At 37.4% G+C, this 19,896-nt stretch overlaps 1 protein-coding gene across 2 annotated transcripts in view; it reads right to left on the bottom strand.

Annotated features, from left to right (window-relative positions):
* Positions 1 to 19,077, bottom strand: part of LOC127838325 (uncharacterized) — a 74,577-nt gene extending 55,500 nt beyond the window's left edge. For both annotated transcript variants that reach the window (XM_052366020.1, XM_052366021.1), the window contains exons 1-2: positions 18,925 to 19,077; positions 11,515 to 11,720 (exon numbers count right to left, since the gene is read on the bottom strand). In XM_052366020.1, the coding sequence (XP_052221980.1) occupies positions 11,515 to 11,697 (183 nt within the window). In that variant the 5' untranslated portion in view covers positions 11,698 to 11,720; positions 18,925 to 19,077. The remainder of the gene's footprint in view (positions 1 to 11,514; positions 11,721 to 18,924) is intronic.
* Between the last annotated feature and the right edge of the window lie 819 nt (positions 19,078 to 19,896).

The raw sequence follows: 19,896 nt of genomic DNA, 5'->3' as shown, positions 1-19,896 counted from the left end.
ATTAAGAGGCAGCAAATAGTGGACTATTTTAATCAGTCACAAACATTCTCTTCCGCGACAGGTATAATTTAGCAAGAGCACCGCCTTGCGCCTTGCGGGTGCAGACCACTCATCTATTTTCTTTTTAAAGGTGAAGGGACTCTCATTTTCAATCACAAAGGAGGGCGGGGTGGAGTGAAGATGGGTGCATTGTGTGGGGGTGTGGACATTTATTACATTATTTTCCAAAAATGCGAAAAAAAGGAAAAAAAAAATCGGGGGGGGGGGGTAGGGGGGTGGGGGGGGGGGGGGGGGGTGGGGGGGGGATTCTTGGGTGCGATGGTTGGACGGTATTTCAAACATAAAATAATAAAAATAAATATTTGTGTTTTTTAACCTTTTAAAAAAAAACAAATTGGGGGGGTGAGGGGGGGGGGTATAGTGTGATTTTGTGGTGGTAATTTGTGAGATGATCTTAAAAAAAAAAAAAAAAAAAAAAAAAAATTTAGGGGGGGGGTTTCGGGGGGGGATTCTTGGGTGCGATGGTTGGACGGTATTTCAAACATAAAATAATAAAATAAATAGTTTTGTTTTTTAACCGTTTAAAAAAAAAAAATTGGGGAGGGGGTGGGGTGGGGGGGGGTATAGTGTGAGGGTGTGGTGGTCATTTGTGAGATGATCTTAAAAAAAAAAAAAAAAAAAAATTAGGTGGGGGGGGTGATTCGGGGGGGGGGGGAAGGGGGGGGGGGGCAAGGGCGATGGTTTGGGTGGAGTCTATTGTGGTATGTCAGGTAAGAGTAGTTTTGTCAAAGTATCAATCAAATCTAATCATAAATAAAGAAGTTAAGGCAATTTTAGCAAAATTTAATAATTTGACCTTGAGAGTCAAGGTCATTCAAAGGTCAAGGTAAAATTCAACTTGCCAGGTACAGTAACCTCATGATAGCATGAAAGTATTTGAAGTTTGAAAGCAATAGACTTGAAACTTAAGAAGTAAAGTGGATCGAAACACAAAATTTAACCATAAATTCAAAGTTACTAAGTTAAAAAAGGGCCATAATTCAGTAAAAATGACATTTAGAGTTATGCAACTTGTCCTTTTACTGTACCCTTATGATAGTTTGCGAGTGTTCCAAGTATGAAAGCAATATCTATGATACTTTAGGGGTAAAGTGGACCAAAACACAAAACTTGACCAAATTTTCAATTTTCTAAGTATAAAGGGCCCATAATTCCGTCCAAATGCCAGTCAGAGTTACATAACTTTGCCTGCACAGTCCCCTTACGATAGTTAATAAGTGTTGCAAGTATGAAAACAATAGCTTTGATACTGTAGGAATAAAGTGGACCTAAACACAAAACATAACCAAATTTTCAATTTTCTAAGTATAAAAAGGGCACATAATTCTGTCAAAATGCCAGTCAGAGTTACATTACTTTGCCTGCACAGTCCCCTTATGATAGTTAGTAAGTGTTGCAAGTATGAAAGCAATAGCTTTGATACTTAAGGAATAAAATGGACCTAAACACAAAACTTAACCAAAATTTTCAATTTTCTAAGTATAAAAAGGGCACATAATTCAGTCAAAATGCACGCCAGAGTTATCTTACTTTGCCTGCCCAGTCCCCTCATGATAGTAAGTAAGTGTACCAAGTTTGAATGCAATAGCATTGATACTTTCTGAGAAAAGTGGACCTAAACGCAAAACTTAACCGGACGCCGACGCCAACGCAGACGCCGACGCCAAGGTGATGACAATAGCTCATAATTTTTTTTCAAAAAATAGATGAGCTAAAAATTGTTTATTGATTTTTTTTCTTTATACCTCTGGCATAAATGATACAACTCTCTGTCGGCCCATGATGCAGCAGTTATCAGGTTTTGGATCTCTAACAAATCTGGCTTGGAAAATGTGGTATAAATATAGAATATTATGTGAGTTTTGGATAAAGATCAAGTTTATCATGCGAGGCTTATAACCAAGGTAGCGCAAGACTCCACTTCTATTTATCCTATTATTGCCTCCCTATTTTCCATTAATAATGATCAAATATCGCATTTTTTTACAATTTTGATTTTCCGTATTGGACAAAAACAGATTTTTCAATTTTGGGAAAAACCCAAATCTGGTCTAACAAGAGATGTGTTGATGTGTTTGTCAGAAACACAATGCCCCCTACTGCGCTGCTTTGATTTATTTTATTTTTTTATCATTTGGCAGGTACAAATAATGTTTACAATGGAAGTAATAATTTTTAAAGGGATATGATAAAAATATTACTTCCCTTGTGAGAATGAACTGAACCTGCCAAATAATAAATTATCTCCCTTTAAAGCTTGTTACTTCCCTTGGATTCGTTTTTTTGACCTTTGACCTTGAAGGATGACCTTGACCTTTCATCACTCAAAATGTGCAGCTCCATGAGATACACATGTATGTCAAATATCAAGTTGATATCTTCAATATTGCAAAAGTTATGGCCAACGTTAAAGTTTTCGGACGGATGGATGGACAGACAGACGGACGGAAAGACGGACGGACAGACAGACTGACGGACAGTTCAACTGCTATATGCCATCCTACCGGGGGCATAAAAATAGCGATAGTATAAAGCTCAAGTTTATACGATCGTTGTTATACTATTGACTTTCATCTGGTATTGGATAAACATTAGTCATTCTAAAAATGATGCAGGTTAGCAAAATTGTAGGCTTACTATAAACTGTATCCACTTTGTCATTTATTCAAGCATACAACTTTTTGAAGTACAGACATGAAAAGATTAGTGCCTCTGGTTTTTTATGTTAAAAAAGAAATATCATTAAAAAAGATATTCAGGGCATATCCTGATTTTTTAATAAAGGGAGAATATAAACATTTGTAAATAATTTAATTGAAAACAAAGGTTAAATTGTTGCTGTTGTTATTTTCACTTGTTAGTTGCATACACAGCATGAAATGTTTGTTATGAAGTGAACATGTATTCAAACATCAATATTGTTCGTAGATAAAAAGTGTACTATGTTCAATCACATATATGTGTCCTCACATTATAAATTTTCTGTCCACTGTATCAAGTCACACTTTTAGTGCCAAATCATGCAAGAATGTGTCTTATGGCGTAGGTGTCTAGCGTAGTTCAAGTCTGGGCACATATGTTGTAAGACCCATTTTTGCATGATGCAAGTCTTTAACAATCTCATTGTGTGTTGTAAAGGGAACATCTAACCACGTGCGATATTTGTTGACAGAAAATTGAAGTCAGACTGTGTTATTAATAGCACATTGGTAAAAATCTGTAGCCTTTTCTCCATTTAATGATTTCCAGACAAGTTGACCGTCAACGTCATGAAAGATAAATGATTTCCCTCTTATCATGTTACTTTTCTATTTCGGTACTTTTTTCTCACAATGCATTTCTTGTTATGTGATATTTTTAAAGTAATACTGAGTTATCGACATACAGTGTTTATGGATAGTTCATTCTGTCATTGATGGGATGATTTACTCACCAAGAACTAACTCCGAAATCTGTGACATGGCATTAAATGCGTTACTATACCACGATCAAAATGTGTGCCTATTTGTTGTATGAACATGCCGAGAGTAGTCCGGATTTCTCTACACTGAACACTGTTACATCCTATAAGCTGTACAAAGACGCAGTAATGTGGCCCATGTTCTGGTGGATTTCTCTAAATTCAGCCAATTATAAAATTTAGATGTTTTCATTCGGGTAAAGGGGCAGGAAATTTCCCCAACTATTGAGAAAGATCATTAAAAGTGAAAAGCTATCTGGGTTAAACACCCAAAAAACAATATATGACTAATTTAATATTGACACATGGAGATGCGTTCCCTCTATTCTTCACTTGAACTCAAGTACCAGCATGCCCATTAAATCTTATCAGTTCAGGTTTTAATATCAGGCGCAAATAATGACTATTTGTCAAAGAAATCCAATTTATTCACAAGTACATGCCTTATCATCTGGTATAATCAAACCTCATAAATAATGCTGTTAAGTTTTTATATAAACAGTCCACGCTATAAAAACGCCTACACCACCATAAAATGTGCAAGTATTATACAAGAGGAACATATATAGTGAAAAATACTCCAACCAAATAGCCAAATAAGCACTTCATACCCAACATTCACAAGTGCATGCCAGTCAGCATCATGTAAAGAAACATGTCCAGCCCTGGTTGTTAAGAAATTTTGTAATTATTTAACATACACCATGTTCATGTTTGACCTTTGACCTATACAAAAGACTTAGACATAATTGCAAGGAAAACAGAAATTGCACATTACATGCCTTCTTTACATAGTGAGCCTTTGTGATAAATCATGTTTGAATTGCATAATTAAGTATTCAGATGTTGTATTTAAAAACTACTTCTCTCTACTACCTCTCGAATGTAGAACATTTGCCCCTTCGGACATCTGCCCCTTCATGAAATCAGGACTAAACAGACATCTGCCCCTTCACTCAAATTCCCAAGGTGGACATTTGCCCCTTCACTCAATTTCTCAAGGTGGACATTTGCCCCTTCACTCAATTTCTCAAGGTGGACATTTGCCCCTTCGGACATTTGCCCCTCGATTGCATTAATAATCAACATTGTTTTTTATCATTATCTTTATTAACTAATTTACAAACATGCATGCACATAATAAACACAGAAGATTTCGACGCTTGCAGCATATCCAACGAATCAGTCTCTAAGAGGAGTTCTTCTTTGTATACATGAACTCAGGACTAAACAGACATCTGCCCCTTCACTCAAATTCCCAAGGTGGACATCTGCCCCTTCACTCAAATTCTTAAGGTGGACATCTGCCCCTTCACTCAAATTCTCAAGGTGGACATTTGCCCCTTCACTCAAATTCTCAAGGTGGACATCTGCCCCTTCACTCAAATTCTCAAGGTGGACATCTGCCCCTTCACTCAGATTCTCAAGGTGGACATCTGCCCCTTAACTCAGATTCTCAAGGTGGACATCTGCCCCTTCACTCAAATTCTCAAGGTGGACATTTGCCCCTTAACTCAAATTCTCAAGGTGGACATCTGCCCCTTCACTCAAATTCCCAAGGTGGACATCTGCCCCTTCATTCAGATTCTCAAGGTGGACATCTGCCCCTTCACTCAAATTCTCAAGGTGGACACCAGCCCCTTCATTCAGATTCTCAAGGTGGACATCTGCCCCTTCACTTAAATTCTCAAGGTGGACATCTGCCCCTTCACTCAGATTCTCAAGGTGGACATTTGCCCCTTCATTCAAATTCTCAAGGTGGACATCTGCCCCTTCATTCAAATTATCAAGGTGGACATCTGCCCCTTCACTCAAATTCTCAAGGTGGACATCTGCCCCTTCATTCAGATTCTCAAGGTGGACATCTGCCCCTTCACTCAGATTCTCAAGGTGGACATCTGCCCCTTCATTCAAATTCTCAAGGTGGACATCTGCCACTTCACTCAAATTCTCAAGGTGGACATCTGCCCCTTCACTCAAATTCTCAAGGTGGACATTTGCCCCTTCACTCAAATTCTCAAGGTGGACACCAGCCCCTTCACTCAAATTCTCAAGGTGGACATCTGCCCCTTCATTCAGATTCTCAAGGTGGACATCTGCCCCTTCACTCAAATTCTCAAGGTGGACATCTGCCCCTTCATTCAGATTCTCAAGGTGGACATTTGCCCCTTCACTCAAATTCTCAAGGTGGACATCTGCCACTTCACTCAAATTCTCAAGGTGGACATCTGCCCCTTCATTCAGATTCTCAAGGTGGACATCTGCCCCTTCACTCAAATTCTCAAGGTGGACATCTGCCCCTTCATTCAAATTCTCAAGGTGGACATCTGCCCCTTCACTCAAATTCTCAAGGTGGACATCTGCCCCTTCACTCAAATTCTCAAGGTGGACATCTGCCCCTTCATTCAGATTCTCAAGGTGGACATCTGCCCCTTCACTCAGATTCTCAAGGTGGACATCTGCCCCTTCATTCAAATTCTCAAGGTGGACATCTGCCACTTCACTCAAATTCTCAAGGTGGACATCTGCCCCTTCACTCAAATTCTCAAGGTGGACATTTGCCCCTTCACTCAAATTCTCAAGGTGGACACCAGCCCCTTCACTCAAATTCTCAAGGTGGACATCTGCCCCTTCATTCAGATTCTCAAGGTGGACATCTGCCCCTTCACTCAAATTCTCAAGGTGGACATCTGCCCCTTCATTCAGATTCTCAAGGTGGACATTTGCCCCTTCACTCAAATTCTCAAGGTGGACATCTGCCACTTCACTCAAATTCTCAAGGTGGACATCTGCCCCTTCATTCAGAGTCTCAAGGTGGACATCTGCCCCTTCACTCAAATTCTCAAGGTGGACATTTGCCCCTTCACTCAGATTCTCAAGGTGGACATCTGCCCCTTCATTCAGATTCTCAAGGTGGACACCTGCCCCTTCACTTCATTTTTCAAGGTGGGCATTTGCCCCTTCCGACTATATTTCTATAGTGCCTATGGTTGTGAATTCAATGATGGTTTGACGGTTTGACGAGAGTTCATTCGTGATATGCTTATAGGTTGACCTTGACCTTTCACACTCAAAATGTGCAGCTTCATGAGATACACATGCATGCCAAATAACAAGTTGCTATCTTCAAAGTTTTTGGATGGACGGACAGACGGACGGACGAACGGACTGACGGACAGTTCAACTGCTATATACCATCCTACTGGGGGCATAAAAATGTCTTTATAACAAGAGCACCGCATAACCGGTGCCACGCTCGGCTGCGGGTGCAGTTTTGAATAGATGAAAGCTTGTCAGAATTTTTTTGTATTTTTTTTTAGAGGTTACAGTGACCTTAACCTTTGACCTAGTGACCTAAAAATGGGTGTGGCATGTAGAACTCATCAAGGTGCAGCTACATATAAAGTTTCAAAGTTGTAGGTTGAAGAACTTTGATTTTAGAGCCAATGTTCAAAACCTTGACAAAATGTTAAGGTTTAAGCACGATGCGGACGACGACAGACACGACACCACACAACAAGACACGAAACGACATGACGAGCTGGCTATGACAATACCTTGGGTTTTCTCCGAAAACAGCCGAGCTAAAAAGACAATCAGCCTTGATATTAATGCTTAGATGGTAGGCTCAAAATTAAATAAAAGAGAACCAAGATAATCAGTATACAAAACTGTGCCTTATCTCTGACATTATTATATACTAAGTACAATAAGTATTATTGCAAATACAGGGTTCATATATAAATGCAAAGTTCAGGCTATATTTGTATTGTAACTAATTTTGTTTAGCCTAAATAAGACATTATATCAACAATCCTATTGTTCATAAGATATATATTTTATAAGTCTTGTTTAGTGGTGCAGTTAAGCCTAAGATAAGGTACATGTATACATGGATTTTGTAAATTCCGGGACATTTGACAGATTTCCGGGACAGCGGGACAAGTTCTTCATTTCTGGGACTGTCCCGGACAATCCGGGACGTATGGCATGTATGGATAAGAAATGCTTACCTAAATTCAGTTTACAATATGAGTAGACACATGTTTAGTTTCCACTTATAAGATTTTACAAATGATTACATTGAAACAGTTTCAACATAACCACTTGTTATATTTTAGGCCCTATACCGACATTTAAACGGTTGTCAACATGACTGCTTATATAATACAATGTTGGGTATTTTAGGTCATTGGAGCGATTAACTATCTAATATAATGTAGTTAGCAGAAAGCTTGGTAAAAAATATAGTTCAAACACTTATAGTTTTGAGCTTTAAATTTACAGGGGTTGTCATACAGAGCGAACATTGCCAATCCTCAAAATTTGTTGTGGTCACAAAAAATGCAAACAGGTTTGAAAACTCTTTGTTGATCCACTTAACTTTGACAGACATGTTCCTCATGTTTGAGAGCCACTTATGCTTTTATTTATTGATGCAACATTAAATAATTTACCACAGACTATGTCAAACTTGCTTTTCTTAAGTTTTTGTGTTTGCAGAGAACATGCATTGGATGGGGTAATGAATTTCGTTGTTAATGTGCTTTTTCTCCCCTACCATTGAATTGACTGTAGGGCTGTTGTCAGTTATTGGAATACAAATGTAACTTAGTACTGAACAAACTGGAAACAAAGTATTAAAACAAGAAATATCTTTAAACATTTAGGGCTGTTTGTAAATCACGCATGCCCCCAAAATGGGCTGTCAGTTGTAGTGGCAGCCGTTGTGTGAATACGTTAGAGTATGATTGGCTAGCATTCGTGAGTTATCATTCGGAAACCATTTTACTGTTTCAAGTCACTGTGACCTTGACCTTTGACCCAGAGTACTGAAAATCAATAGGAGTCATCTGTCAGTCATAACCAATATCCCTTTGAACTTTCCTGATCCCAGGCTTAAGCATTCTTGAGTTATCATCCGGAAACCATTTTACTGATTCAAGTCACTGTAACCTTGAATTTTGACCTAGTGACCTGAAAGTCAATAGGGGTCATCTGCGGATCATGACCAATGTCCCATTGAACTTTCCTGATACCAGGCCTAAGTGTTCTTGAGTTATCATCCGGAAACCATTTTACTGCTTCAGGTCACTGTGACCTTGAACTTTGACCTAGAGTCCTGAAAATCAATAGAGGTCATCTGCCATTCATGATCCATGTACCTATGAACTTTCCTTATCCCAGGACTAAGCATTCTTGAGTTATCATCCTGAAACCATTTGGTGGATGGACGGACTGACCGACAGACCGACCAACCGACATGTGCAAAACATATACCCCCTCTTCTTCAAAAGGGTGCTTAAATATGAGAACACAGCCTTTAAGTACAAACACTCTGGCGCTGACAATCTTCTAAACATAAAGGGTCACACACGAACTGTAATTATGTCAAGAGTTGAGTGTGAAACTGCTCTATTTCTCAAGCCTTATTATCAGAGATAAAATTGTTTCATGCTGAACACGCAGTGAACATTGTTGCTAAAGGCACTGTAGTATCTCTTTTCATACCCTATACTTTCCAAAAATAGAAAGTCGATTTAATAAAATATTAATGTAAATTTGAAAACTGTTTATAGTTTTCGCATTTTCTACTTGGAAAAGTTTCAGGCCTGCCGGCAGGAAATTTAATGTTCAAATTGATTGGTCGCTTACAAAAGTAGCTAAGGTGAAAAGCTGGTTTAAACAGGTATGCCGCAAAAAATACATAAGAATAAACTTATTTTAAGCATTCTCTCCTGTAAAGTGGCTCAATCAAATAGAAAGATGATGGCCCATGTTGGGAAGTCCTGCCTGACCAATGACAGAATGCACCTGTTATACTTGGTTAGAAACACATCTTCAAGTGAACTGTTAAATGGTATCTTCAGACCCTCATTGTTTCAAATTCTTTCAAAATGAGCATTAGTGTTAACTAGAAATGGCGCGGCAGAGGCCGACGCGTATCCCCACGCCGTATGTTTGACCCAGGGGGCGCCCCAGGGTTGATAATGGGGCCATGCATAGTTGAGATAGACCGTATTGTCATAAGATATGTTCAGTATCAATTTGAAGCAAGTTGGTGTAGAAATGAAGAATTTATAGTTAAAGGCAATTTTGGGTGGGTGTGGTCTATGTGGGGGAGGGCGCCCCAGGGTTGGTAATGGGGCCATGCATAATTGAGATTGACCGAATTGTCATTAGAGATTTTCAGTATCAATTTGAAGTAAATCGGTGTAGAAATTAAGAAGTTATAGTAAAAGGCAATTTTGGGTGGGCGTGGTCTATGTGGCCGGGGGCACACCAGGGTTGGTAATGGGACCATACATAGTTGAGATTGACCGTATTGTCATAAGAGATGTTCAGAATCAATTTGTAGTAAATCGGTGTAGAAATGAAGAAGTTATAGTAAAAGGCAATTTTGGGTGGGCGTGGTCAATGTGGGTGGGGTGCCCCAAGGTTGGTAATGGGGCCATGCATAGTTGAGATTGACCGTATTGTCATAAGAGATATTCAGTATCAATTTGAAGTAAATCGGTGTAGAAATGAAGAAGTTAATGTAAAATAACATAAAAAATGAGTGAAAATCTCTGACCTGGCCCCACCCCAACCCCCATAATTTAATTTTTTTTTAAATATTAATTTTCAACATACATCTCAATTACAACAAGGTTATACATATAAAGCTGCATAGATATACATACTGAAGTATCATATATATTTACTATTAATATGCAAGCAAGTGATTTTGGTATATATTAACAATAACACGTTATTAATGCATTAACTTGCTTATGCTTGATATTGTTCCCAGAAAATATATTTTTGAGACGATGCTATAGCATTTTGGTTAAGAGTGAAAGAGAGAGCGGAGAAACTATGTTAAATCAGAAGAGAGAGGTGGGATTGATAAACATTATCAAAAATCATCAAAAAGCATTAGTTTTTTGTAAAATTTCTTAAAATATTTACAAAAAAGGAAAGATAAAGAGAGATAAATAAACAGTACTTCAAAGAAACATCCTATGATGATGAGGATGTAGGCAAGATTTTTTCAAGGTGTTGCAAAGTTGTGCCATTTTCTATTATGTTGATAAATTTTATCTTTTTCAAAAGCAATTTGTTTTTCTAATATAATTTTCATTCTTAGAGCATTTTTGAAGGTCTCAATATTTGGCTTTTCGGCTTTTGATTTAGTATTAAATACGTAAGACTTCATCAGAATAATTATATAGTTTATCACTTGATAATAATAGCCTCCTTTTTTTGTACCAAATACAATATCATTTATTTTCAGATCTATGTGTAATTGTCTACTATTTAAAAATAATGTCAGCTCCCGCCATATCGGTTGTTCAGAATTACATTCATATAGAACATGTATAATTGTTTCCTTAAAACTTGAGCAAAAAGTGCAGAGACTTGAAGATATTAAATTACATTTATACAAATATGAATTAGTTGGTAATATGCATTGCAGAATCTTGTATTGAAAATTGCGTAAAGTATTATCAATGTTGGCTTTAAATGGTGTTATATAAGCATGTTTCCAGTCTATACTTTGTTCATAGGAGGACATTATTTCTTCCCATTTCTGTTCTTGTTTGGTTTTATTTTTTTTTCTAAGGTTTGTTGTAGATTATATAAGTATTTACCATAACTTTTGATCCAGGGGTCAGATCAAAATTCCAAATAGTGCAGGGTCGCACATATGCTCATAGCTACCATGTGTGTAAGTTTCAAGGTTCTAGTGCTTATAGTGTAGGAGGAGATAGTGGCCAGGACGGATGGACAGTCAGACGGACAGACGGCGAAGATAACCACAATATCCCCACGCTTTTCAAAAAGCGTGGGGATAATGATCTTTAATAATGGATAGATATTTTTATCATCATTCTTGTAAGCATGACAAGAGTAGCTATGAGAGATTCTTCACCTGTCTTAATATACATCAAAAAAGGTTACTGGCATGTGATCCTAATCCAATAGCTGAGATGGTTAGTAGTTATACTTACGTTATACATCTGGTACACAGCTCGTCTGTGGCACCATGTCTCGTGGGCCCGAGCAGAATTCATTGCTCCTGACAGCAGCCATGGCGGGGTCTCCAACACCGCCGCCAATGCCACACACATCCCGCAGCTACCTGCATCCCTTATAGCACCCTTCGCAGCCACAGTGCCGTCAGAGATCGTCATACTAGCCCAAATCCCTAGCCACCCTGAAATATCAAACATTCACAGGTCATGGAAGGTTGTAAGTATCAAAGTATGTGAACATCCCTCATACCTCAGTAACTGTGTTATCATCCATCATACCTCAGTAATTGTTTTATCATCCCTCATACCTCAGTAATTGTGTGATCATCACTCATACCTCAGTAATTGTGTGATCATCCCACATACCTCAGCAATTGTGTTATAATCCTATACATACCTCAGTAATTGTGATATCATCCTATACATACCTCAGTAATTGTGTGATCATCCCACATACCTCTGTAATGTTGTTATCATTCCACATACCTCAGTAATTGTGTGATAATCCCACATACCTCAGTAATTGTGTTGTCATTCTAAATACCTCAGTAATTGTGTTACCATCCTATACATACTTAGTAACTGTGTTATCATCCTATACATAGCTCTGTAATTTTGTTATCATTCCACATACCTCAGTAATTGTGTGATCATTCCACATAACTCAGTAATTGTGGTATCATCCCTCATACCTCTACTTGTGTGATCATCCCACATACCTCAGTAATTGTGTGATCATCCCACATACCTCAGTAATTGTGTTATCATCCCACATACCTCAGTAATTGTGTTATCATTCCACATACCTCAGTAATTGTGTTATCATCCTATACATACCTCAGTAATTGTGTTATCATTCCACATAACCCAGTAATTGTGATATCATCCTATATATACCTCAGTAATTGTGTGATCATTCCACTTAACTCAGTAATTGTGGTATCATCCCTCAGACCTCTACTTGTGTGAGCATCCCACATACCTCAGTAATTGTGTGATCATCCCATATACCTCAGTAATTGTGTTATCATCCTATACATACCTCAGTAATTGTGTGATCATCCCTCATACCTCAGTAATTGCGTTATCATCCCTCATACCTCAGTAACTGTATTATCATTCCACATACCTCAGTAATTGTGTTATCATCCTATAAATACCCCAGTAATTGTGTGATCATCCCTCATACCTCAGTAATTGTGTTATCATCTCTCATACCTCAGTAATTGTGTTTGCATCCTATACATACCTCAGTAATTGTGTTATCATTCCACATACCTCAGTAATTGTGTTATCATCCTATACATACCTCAGTTATTGTGTGATAATCTCTCATACCTCAGTAATTGTGTTATCATCTCTCATACCTCAGTAATTGTGTGATCATCCCACATACCTCAGTAATTGTGTTATCATCCCACATACCTCAGTAATTGTGTTATCATCCTATACATACCTCAGTAATTGTGTGATTATCCTATACATACCTCAGTAATTGTGTTATCATCTCTCATACCTCAGTAATTGTATTATCATTCCACATACCTCAGTAATTGTGTTATCATCCTATACATAACTCAGTTATTGTGTGATCATCTCTCATACCTCAGTAACTGTGTGATCATCCCACATACCTCAGTAATTGTAATATCATCTCACATACCTCAGTAATTGTGTTATCATCCTATACATACCTCAGTAATTGTGAGATCATCCATCATACCTCAGTAATTGTGTGATCATCCCACATACCTCAGTAATTGTGTTATCATCCCACATACCTCAGTAATTGTGTTATCATTCCACATACCTCAGTAATTGTGTTATCATCCTATACATACCTCAGTAATTGTGTTATCATTCCACATAACCCAGTAATTGTGATATCATCCTATACATACCTCAGTAATTGTGTGATCATTCCACTTAACTCAGTAATTGTGGTATCATCCCTCAGACCTCTACTTGTGTGAGCATCCCACATACCTCAGTAATTGTGTGATCATCCCATATACCTCAGTAATTGTGTTATCATCCTATACATACCTCAGTAATTGTGTGATCATCCCTCATACCTCAGTAATTGTGTTATCATCCCTCATACCTCAGTAATTGTATTATCATTCCACATACCTCAGTAATTGTAATATCATCTCACATACCTCAGTAATTGTGTTATCATCCTATACATACCTCAGTAATTGTGAGATCATCCATCATACCTCAGTAATTGTGTGATCATCCCACATACCTCAGTAATTGTGTTATCATCCCACATACCTCAGTAATTGTGTTATCATTCCACATACCTCAGTAATTGTGTTATCATCCTATACATACCTCAGTAATTGTGTTATCATTCCACATAACCCAGTAATTGTGATATCATCCTATACATACCTCAGTAATTGTGTGATCATTCCACTTAACTCAGTAATTGTGGTATCATCCCTCAGACCTCTACTTGTGAGAGCATCCCACATACCTCAGTAATTGTGTGATCATCCCATATACCTCAGTAATTGTGTTATCATCCTATACATACCTCAGTAATTGTGTGATCATCCCTCATACCTCAGTAATTGTGTTATCATCCCTCATACCTCAGTAATTGTATTATCATTCCACATACCTCAGTAATTGTGTTTTATCATCCTATACATACCTCAGTAATTGTGTTATCATCTCTCATACCTTAGTAATTGTGTTATCATCTCTCATACCTCAGTAATTGTGTTTGCATCCTATACATACCTCAGTAATTGTGTTATCATTCCACATACCTCAGTAATTGTGTTATCATCCTATACATACCTCAGTAATAGTGTGATCATCTCTCATACCTCAGTAATTGTGTTATCATCTCTCATACCTCAGTAATTGTGTGATCATCCCACATACCTCAGTAATTGTGTTATCATCCCACATACCTCAGTTATTGTGTTATCATCCTATACATACCTCAGCAATTGTGTGATTATCCTATACACACCTCAGTAATTGTGTTATCATCTCTCATACCTCAGTAATTGTATTATCATTCCACATACCTCAGTAATTGTGTTATCATCCTATACATACCTCAGTTATTGTGTGATCATCTCTCATACCTCAGTAATTGTGTGATCATCCCACATACCTCAGTAATTGTGTTATCATCCTATACATACCTCAGTAATTGTGTGATCATCCATCATACCTCAGTAATTGTGTCATCATCCTATACATACCTCAGTAATTGTGTGATCATCCTATACATACCTCAGTAATTGTGTTATCATCTCTCATATCTCAGTAATTGTATTATCATTCCACATAACTCAGTAATTGTGTTATCATCCTATACATACCTCAGTAATTGTGTGATCATCTCTCATACCTCAGTAATTGTGTGATCATCCCTCATACCTCAGTAATTGTGTTATCATCCCACATACCTCAGTAATTGTGTTATCATCCTATACATACCTCAGAAATTTTGTGATCATCCATCATACCTCAGTAATTGTGTGATCATCTCTCATACCTCAGTAATTGTGTGATCATCCCACATACCTCAGTAATTGTAATATCATCTCACATACCTCAGTAATTGTGTTATCATCCTATACATACCTCAGTAACTGTGAGATCATCCATCATACCTCAGTTATTGTGTGATCATCCCACATAACTCAGTAATTGTGTTATCATCCCTCATACCTCAGTAATTGTATTATCATTCCACATACCTCAGTAATTGTGTTATCATCCTATACATACCTCAGTAATTGTGTGATCATCTCTCATACCTCAGTAATTGTGTTATCATCTCTCATACCTCAGTAATTGTGTATTCATCCTATACATACCTCAGTAATTGTTTTATCATTCCACATACCTCAGTAATTGTGTTATCATCCTATACATACCTCAGTAATTGTGTGATCATCTCTCATACCTCAGTAATTGTGTTATCATCTCTCATACCTCAGTAATTGTGTGATCATCCCACATACCTCAGTAATTGTGTTATCATCCCACATACCTCAGTAATTGTGTTATCATCCTATACATACCTCAGTAATTGTGTGATCATCCATCATACCTTATTAATTGTGTGATCATCCATCATACCTCAGTAATTGTGTTGTCATTCCACATACCTCAGTAATTGTGTTATCATTCCTCATACCTCAGTAATTGTGTTATCATTCCGCATACCTCAGTAATTGTGTGATCATCCCACATACCTCAGTAATTGTGTGATCATCCCACATACCTCAGTAATTGTGTTATCATCCCACATACCTCAGTAATTGTGTTATCATTCCACATACCACCGTAATTGTGTTATAATTATATACATATCTTTGAAATTGTGTTATCATTCCACATACCTCAGTAATTGCGTTATCATCCTATACATACCTCTGTAATTTTGTTATCATCCCACATATCTCAGTTTTCATTCATTTAACTGAATACAAAATTACCTAGTAAGCTAAAGGGAAGTAACTTCTCTGAAGGTCTGATGGACAGGGAGTTTTGTGTGCGAGGCAGTTTTCAAGAAGAAGAACAGGAAGAAGCTGTTAGATTTTATTATGGAGGATAAATGCCACCTTGACATCTAAAGTTGTGTGCATTACTTTTTTAAAATTATGTTTCTATCTTGATGTAATGTAAACTAGAAATGGAGCGGCAGAGGCCAACGCGTATCTCCACGCCACATGTTTGACCCAAGTTTTGGTAATGGGGCCTTATTGTCATAAGAGAAGTTCAGTATCAATTAGAAGTGAATCGGTGTAAAAATGAAGAAGTTATAGTGAAAGGCAATTTTGGGTGGGTGTGGCCTATGTGGGCTGGGCGCCCCAGGGTTGGTTATGGGCCATGCATAGTTGTGATTGACCGTATTGTCATTAGAGAAGTTCAGTATCAATAAGAAGTGAATCGGTGTAGAAATGAAGAAGTTATAGTAAAAGGCAATTTTGGGTGGGTGTGGTCTATGTGGGCGGGGCGCCCAAGGGTTGGTTATGGGGCCATGCATAGTAGAGATCGATCGTATTGTCATAAGAGAGGTTCAGTATCAATTGGAAGTAAATTGGTGTAGAAATGAACAAGTAAATGTAAAAAACCTAAAAAAATGAATAAGTTATAGTAAAAGGCCATTTTGGGTGGGTGTGGCCTATGTGAGCGGGGAGCCCCAGGGTTGGTAATGGGGGCCATGCATAGTTGAGATTGACCGTATTGTCATAAGAGAAGTTCAGTATCAATTAGAAGTGAATCAGTGTTGAAATGAAGAAATTATAGTAAAAGGTAATTTTGGGTAGGTGTGGTCTATGTGGGCAGGGCGCCCCAGGGTTGGTAATGGGGCCATGCATAGTTGAGATCGACCGCAATGTCATAAGAGAGGTTCAGTATCAATTTGAAGTAAATTGGTGTAGAAATGAAGAAGTTACACACCAACCCTGGGACACCCCTCCCACATAGACCACACCCACCCAAAATTGCCTTTTACTATAATTACTTCATTTCTACACCGATTCACTTCAAATTGATACTGAACCTCTCTTATGACAATACGGTCAATCTCAACTATTCATGGTCCCATTACCAACCCTGGGGCACCCCGCCCACATAGACCACACCCACCAAAAATTGCCTTTTACTATATTTTCTTCATTTCTACACCGATTCACTTCAAATTGATACTGAATCTCTCTTATGATAATACGGTCAATCTCAACTATGCATGGCCCCATTACCAACCCTGGGGCGCCCCGCCCACATAGGCCACACCCACCAAAAATTGCCTTTTACTATAATGTCTTCATTTCTACACCGATTCACTTCTAATTGATACTGAACTTCTCTTTTGACAATATGGTCAATCTCAACTATGAATGGCCCCATTACCAACCCTGGGGTGCCCCGCCCACATAGACCACACCCACCCCAAATTGCCTTTTACTATAACTTCTTCATTTCTCCACCGATTCACTTCTAATTGATACTGAACTTCTCTTATGACAATACGGTCAATCTCAACTATGCATGGCCCCATTACCAAACCTGGGGTTCCCCTGGGTCAAATATGCGGCATGGGGATACGCGTCGGCCTCTGCCGCACCATTTCTAGCTTATGGTATTTTTGAAATTATTCATTATCCATTCCTAAGTTTTGATTCATTATTTAAGCATAAAATTCTGCTATTTTAACAAAATTTAGTCACAAACTCCTTTGAACTGATTTTTCCCTCCTTTGACAATAAACTTAAAGGAACATCTCATACTATACATTCTATTAATTTTTATATGAAGTAGGCTGGAATGTATTTTTTCCAAGCTTGTATCAGTAGTACATTTAAGAAAACTTTAAACTGATGAGTCTGTATAAAAGGAAATGCGCACAATACATTATACATGTACTACTACTGGCCCTATAACAATAAAACATAACCATGAGTTAATTTCTTCATCGTGGGACTAAATCTGTACAAACAAATATACTTGGAGCACGTTTTGCTACTTTTATAGTACATAATCATAGTGCAATCATCATTTGTCATGAATGTTGGGAAAAATAATTTAATGTCAAGAGGGCCTTACAAACCTCCCAAAATCAGGACAAAATGGGGACGTATGGACAGTAAGTTGAATAAAGAACTTATTACACCTTTTTCAGTATAAATGTTGTATACATCAATTGAATGGCTGGTAGTAATAATCTAATGTGGAGATTTGATATAGAGCACTATCTGTATAAGGTTAATTACTAAAGATCACCCATATTAACCTGGCACTGACCTATATGCATTAATATATTAAAGTATTGTTACAAATAATTGATTGATGACCATACAGGAAGCAATTTTAATCAATTGAAGCATACATTACAGTATACATTTATAGTCTTATTAAACTCGTGCAAAACATACACAAACAAAACCGAATGTTAATACAGCAAATAATTGTCCATGCTTTAAGTTTATGTTAATGGAGTTAAGGAGTGCCAGGTAGATCTGTATGTGGTCAGCTAAGAGGCCATGCAACATTTGAATGTTTAAAGATGTAATATTAGCTCTATATTCAGTTATTCACAAAACATCTCATGCTGTCTGTGTGGCAAGTACATCATTTATTGATGTAATTTCTTAAAATGCCTTTACTGTAAAAACACTTTGATATCGCCTGAATTCATTTTATTTTAAGTATAACAAGCAATGCTCATTAATACTTTCAACAAAGTTATGATTTGTTTAAAGACATTATTAAAATGGAGATCTTTTATTTTTATCAAGCATTTATCAAGAGATTTATGATTAATACAGAAAACATGCTCATTGACCAAAAAGTACATGCAGTATTTAAATTCATTTCATCACAAGTAAGCAACTAGGTACATACCTCAGTGTTGACAGCAGTTCTGATGGATAGTAGACCTGTTTAATGAAGAAACAAACATATACATTGTAGTCTGCCACATTAACCGTCTCTTTATCAAACAATTGCATATCAAACTTTTATAAAGTTAAAACTCAGAAAGTCAGTGAACCATTTTAATGCATTGCAAATGAAAGTAAAATAGTTGAAAGTGTAAAGGCCTCAACATATACTTTTAATGTAGACCAACTCAGCTTTTATTTAAAGGACAGCTTTGAAATGAAAAGTCTAAAAAAAACAAAAGAACACTAAAATACTAAAAACAATTTGTCAATTATTCTAATTAATTGTATACTTACCGGTACAGAGTAATACTACAAAATTATACAACAATGTTTAAAGCTTTAGAAGCCAATTATTTTTTTCCTCGAGTTTCATAGCTTTTTAATTTTTCTTAATTATTTACTTGTTTTATTCTTTCCTGAATGCACTGCAAATCTGTGTGTGCACCTCTTTGATTGCACATATGAAGTGAATCTGTGGCGAGTCCCTCCACTGTCACATTAAGTTAAACAGAACGCATGGAAAGTTGGGACAAATTTAAAATTATTGCTTCATTTCCCAGTCATCCCATAATATTTTATTGTGCTGGAACAGATTTTTTTTTGTATGTGATCTTGTGCGGTGGTGGGAAACCAGAGTACTCAATGGCAAGACCACATCCCGGTGACCACCAAACAAGCTGACTCTATTAAGTGAGATGACATGGTACCGACCACTGAACTAGCCACACTAGAGTGTCCAAGGGTGTACCTTTAACTTGCAGTACACAGAAGCAGTGAGGTGTGACAGTTACTGCACTCTCTCTAGAGAGGTAGGTCATAAATCAACACACTCTGGTCTGTTGTAACTTGCTCTCCTACAAGGACAGTCTACCTACTAACACATAATCATTTGTCTTTATGGTTGACACAAAAAAGTATGGGTTTATTTGGA

The sequence above is a fragment of the Dreissena polymorpha genome, chromosome 7 (assembly GCF_020536995.1).
Source record: "Dreissena polymorpha isolate Duluth1 chromosome 7, UMN_Dpol_1.0, whole genome shotgun sequence".
Classification (NCBI taxonomy): domain Eukaryota; kingdom Metazoa; phylum Mollusca; class Bivalvia; order Myida; family Dreissenidae; genus Dreissena; species Dreissena polymorpha.
The sequence above is the reverse complement of the archived record's forward strand: the minus strand, read 5'-3'. Positions and strand labels throughout refer to the sequence as shown.